Consider the following 5,155-nt stretch of genomic DNA (forward strand, 5'->3'; position numbering starts at 1 on the left):
GCTGATCAAATATTCATTGCAACCTAAGGTTTACCCTAAGCGGGTATGAGGTTTTCGTGAGCGGATAACAATCCATACTTGTTATAAGTCTGTAAATTTTTTGAATTGAAATTGAAATTGATTGAATTATAATTCCAGTGTTTTTCGTTCCATACAAAATTTGAACATGCGTAGTTAAATAATGATCTGCCAAATTCAACAATTAAAAATGTATTCGATAGTCATTATGCAGCTGGCAATACCGTTATATTAGTTGACAAATTAACTTTATGGCCCGTATCGAAACCGCATTTTTTCTCAAATTAAAAATTGATTTCATTCAATTAAGCATATTGAATAATGCTCAAAACTTATACCGAGTAGCGTGTTGAAATTCGTGTCTTTGCAGACATATCAGATAATAGAGGTGGGTAAAACATTTACATAAAAATCATTCTATTTCTAATCCAAATCCTAATAATACATAAAAAAGAGCGATAAAATTTCAAAAAATTATAGTTCATCTAACAAAAAATCATAGTTGGAAATGTCCGTAAGGGAAACTATCTCCATAAGAATTTTGTTGGCAAGTGTAATTTATGAAATGGATATGTCAATTACAGCTCAGTATAATATGTTGATGATGCAATCGAAGGAGAAGTAACCAAAGGTGGCGAAGGATTGCTCAATGAGAGCGAGATACAACGGAAAAGTACCCGCGAGCACGTGCGGCGGCGGCGGAATGCGCGGCGCGCGCACGTAGCGCTAGCGCCATTGATAAACGATGTCCACCTCACCCATCCGAAACTCTGTAACCCTGTCGCCGAGCCCACACTTTGTGCTCCACAATGGAAATCTTAATATGGCAGGTTCAGAAAGAATACAATCTTTAATTTGGCTCTGACTTCTGCATGCAGGCATCTCTAGATTAGACAAATAGCAAAACGATGACCTTTTCGCCTGAAGCGCTGATTACATTTGCGCGACTTGTGACACATCAGCTGGGATGAAGCATTAGAAGGCGATAGGCGCGGATGGCGCTCCGCGGCTAATCTTATCGCCTGCAGCGCGTACGCAGCACGCACTATCTGCGAGCCAAAAGTGCAAGCTCGATAAGTGCAGACCCGCCGTCTGCGTCGATATCGCTTTATCACAAGGAATCCCTCCTGCCTATCTAAATTGCTCTTAATTCATTAACTACCGCCCCTGCGATACTACACCGATTACTATGAGTATGAAGACGCCAGCTGGTGCGATTAAGATGAATGTAACCAAACCAAATTACAATTTTACTTATTATGTATCTACAAAAGCTACGAAATACACCACGACACCAAATTATTGTCTAGCTGTATCTCAGGTCTAAGTACGAACCCCATACCTTATATTATACTGATCACAGTTCTTTTTCAAGCAAACACCGCCGCTGCTAAGCCCAGTTCAGCTGCATAAGCATGATGATGCCTATGCAGCTGAACTGGGCTTAGCAGCGGCGGTGATGATGATATGATGCGCTGTGGAATTCTACTATGTAGTAGGGCCACTGCCCTATATTGAAACTATGTTTTTATTACAAAAATAAATCATTATTATTATTACCAATAAAGAGCTCAGGACGCCTTAGAGATTACTTTAGAATACTGGTATCCTTACTGGACCGCCACAGTAATAACAATAGCATATTACATGTAGGTACATACATACATAATAACACTGACTTACACACAAGAGTAGGTGATAGACATTGTTATGACACGAGGACAGAAACAAAATTTAAATGACTGTTTTCCGGCTTTAAAAGTTTTATCTATGTGAAATATAAAAAACTATGGAATGGTGTTGCTCAAAAACTACAGGGCAGTTCTTTGGCATCATTGCGTTATATATATTTATTTTGGTGACCTGTACATCTGACTTCTATGTAGTCTACTTCAGGCACCAGTCTCTCACAACGATATCCTTTCACTTATCTGTATTTTTAAGTTTTTGTTATGTACTAATGTTGTGAGGACTGAATAAAGATGATTTTAATATTATTATTATTGTTGAAAAGAGTTGCTTTCCTCGAAACTAAAAGAGTTTCGGTAGGAGTGTGAAGACCACGGGCTTATGCCAAGTGGAGATCACTATGAGGTGTTTGGTCTATGGGTTCTTCCTGCAAAAATTTTCGTACTGGGCGGCACGTGTTCAGTATCACAGCATTCTGCATAGTCATGACTATGCAGAATGCATGCATTATTATGATAGATACATATGCAAAATTGGCAGATTTTAAAAGAGCAACTAGAGAGTATCCCGCCCTCTCTAGAAACTGCTTACCGAACCGGTAAAGGGTGTTTAAATTAATATTTATATTGTCTATTAAAATTGATAAATGTTTGAGTTAAGTCCTTACTGATTTGAGAAGGCGATGGTAACTAACTTAAAGAGGATTTTGAATAATATAGTGAAAAGTATCAAAATTGTTCTCTTGAACTGGGGGCGATGGAAGTTTGATAAGTCCTTAATTTGTTTACTCCAATTGTTTACACTGAGCAAACAACGAATAGGTCGTTAGTAAATTATTAATTAGGTATATTAGATTGTTTGTGGACACTGTTGACTAAACACGGCTTAACTTAAATAGTTTAGCTATGAGCCATTAGTATAGTTATCGTGCTTTGTTTTAAATAGACTATTGTGTGTCCATACCATTTTATTGAACCAGTTTAACGCATGATGATTAGCCTAAGCATCTTGTCTAGATTGATTCTTCTTTGACTCTGATTACATTTACAACCACATCAATAAACACAAATCTATGAATATTATATCTATATTGGGAGCAATTAAATACCACATAAAAGCTACAGTAAGTACATACAACCTTGAGATTATATTCATAACTCCAAAAATGAAAATGCGATGCTTAATCTTAACGAGTTAATATCAAAGTACAAAAAAAAACTAATTAAAAGAAATAACTGTTATATCTGGTTCCTGGGAAACATTTTAGCAAATTTATTTGAAATGCCATATCCCATAGCAATTGTATTTTTTTGTCGTTGTTTCATATTTCATCTGCAATGGAATTACTATTTACAAAACGAGAAGCTAAAAATAGGGCATTTACCGATATAACAAGAACAGAACCAGAATTACATGGTTCGAGCAAGTGCAACTTTTTGTTGCGTAGTGAAATGGATTCGGTACCTACTTAAGGAAATGATTATGGCGATAGGCTTTTAAAAGTTAGAGTATTATTAAATTGATTAATAATAATTAAAATATCATGTCTGAATAACATTTAACCCACATTATATTTTACCTACACATAATTTTACATCGAATTTGAAACTAATAAATATATGTATGAACTAGTACATATATACTTAGTACATATATGATATGATTTTTATGTTTGCTATGAATATGTATGTATTTTTATGTTTGATAGCAGTTTTAAATTCATTTTGACCACGCAGGCGAAGCCGCGAACAAAAGCTACTGCACACAACAGCTGGTTTAGATAACTGACTTTTCGTTTCACACGATTGCTTTATTCTTACAGTCGCGTCTAGTGGCATTAGTTAATTATATGCATATTTTTTATTTTTGTAAATTTAATTACAGTTTAAACTGATAATGTAAACAAACAACATCATCAACTTAGCAAATAAATCGATTCGATTGCGGCATTTAGACTTGGGTAGGTACTAGCTTGGTAATAGGTTATAGGTAGGACGGTGGTAAATTAGGTTTTTCAGGGACGTTGTGACTTTTCAGAAAGTAGTAAGTAGATAAAAGCAAGTCACCTGTCGACATGGTGGTGCTCGTGCTGGTAAGGCGGCGGCGGCGTGGGCGAATAGGTCTCGTAGTGCACGCGGTACTCGTCGCGGCGCTGCGGCGGCGAAGGCTCAGGGCTGCGGCGGTAGCCCTCCGCCCCCAGCAGCGCCTCCTCCAGGTGCGCGTAAGTCTGCATCTCGCGCGGGACTGGCGCGGGCCGCAGCTCCTCGTAGCGCTGCGGCGACAGCGCGCCGGGGGCGTAGCCGAACTGCAGGGGGGGCGGGCTCACCCCGCTCGCCGCGCCCGCGCCGCACTCCTCGCCCTCTGCGGCAAACACTTCGCTTAGCCATTGGGCCGCGCAGATAGCGCTGATAGCGGCCCCTCGCGCCGCATCGCGCACACGCACTACGGATATGTTCCGGCCGACACGACGACCCTGCCGTGAGCTGTCATTGGCGTCGCTGTGAGCCATACGCGACAGCGTGGTGACTGGTGTTCACGCTTTATGAATGCTAATAGCCGAATATGACGTATCACGCATAATAATATAGTTGTATGAAGACGAGATTACTTAAATTTACACGTAAATTAATTCCCACCTAATAAAATAACAAAAATAAAACGATAGAACTCAGTACACAATCGACACAGTACATAATCAATTGGTGTTATGTTATCGCCTACAAAGCATGGTATGGTATGGTATGGTAACTATAAACTAACCTTTGACGTAGTTATTATTGACTTCAGCTATGAATTCGTCCAATTCGAAGTGTTCTGCGCGGTGGCAGGCGAGCCATGCTTCGTGCAACATAATCACAAACACTAGAGACAAACACGCGAGCACTCAAGCGCACGTCTGTCCCGCTCGGTGTCACGGTGACAACTGATCGCGGTGTGGTCACGCAGCTGCACCGGCGCACGCCTCATCGCTCATCCCTTCGGAAGCCCCGCCCCGGCTCCCCCGGGAACCCTTGCGGTGGGAGGGATCGAGAACGCGAATAACGTATTGAACGGCTCATACGGTATTATTCGTAAGGGTTGCTATTTACAACAAAATATAGTACCTAGCGTATTTTTCTTTAACAAAGAGTTTTACCTGCGCTATATAATAAAACGTCACATAATTTAATAGAAATTTAAGTATGTTGATCTTGTTGGGCATTATTAAGATAAGGTGAGAAACTCATTAAACAAATAGTGTTGAATGAAAGCCAGGCCAACGTGTTAGTGTAGATAGGGTTGATCAGCTGATAGTAGCCGAGTGCGTAGGTGTACAGTAGTAAAGACGAGATAAGCCGGCGCACGTGCTCTTTATCAGCCTCTCGCGACCTACGACACGGATCCGACACGATCACACGACACACAAACGGTTATCCAACTACTGATGGATGAATTGTACAAAAAAACC

At 40.1% G+C, this 5,155-nt stretch overlaps 1 protein-coding gene across 1 annotated transcript in view; it reads right to left on the reverse strand.

Annotated features, from left to right (window-relative positions):
* Window positions 1–4,710, reverse strand: part of LOC119829867 (transcription factor BCFI-like) — a gene marked incomplete at its 3' end in the record, with an annotated part of 20,008 nt that extends 15,298 nt beyond the window's left edge. Inside the window, exons 1-2 of the mRNA XM_038352566.1 lie at window positions 4,468–4,710; window positions 3,774–4,068 (exon numbers count right to left, since the gene is read on the reverse strand). Of these exons, the coding sequence (XP_038208494.1) occupies window positions 3,774–4,068; window positions 4,468–4,558 (386 nt within the window). The remainder of the gene's footprint in view (window positions 1–3,773; window positions 4,069–4,467) is intronic.
* Between the last annotated feature and the right edge of the window lie 445 nt (window positions 4,711–5,155).

This window comes from Zerene cesonia, chromosome 11 (genome assembly GCF_012273895.1).
Source record: "Zerene cesonia ecotype Mississippi chromosome 11, Zerene_cesonia_1.1, whole genome shotgun sequence".
Classification (NCBI taxonomy): Eukaryota; Metazoa; Arthropoda; class Insecta; order Lepidoptera; family Pieridae; genus Zerene; species Zerene cesonia.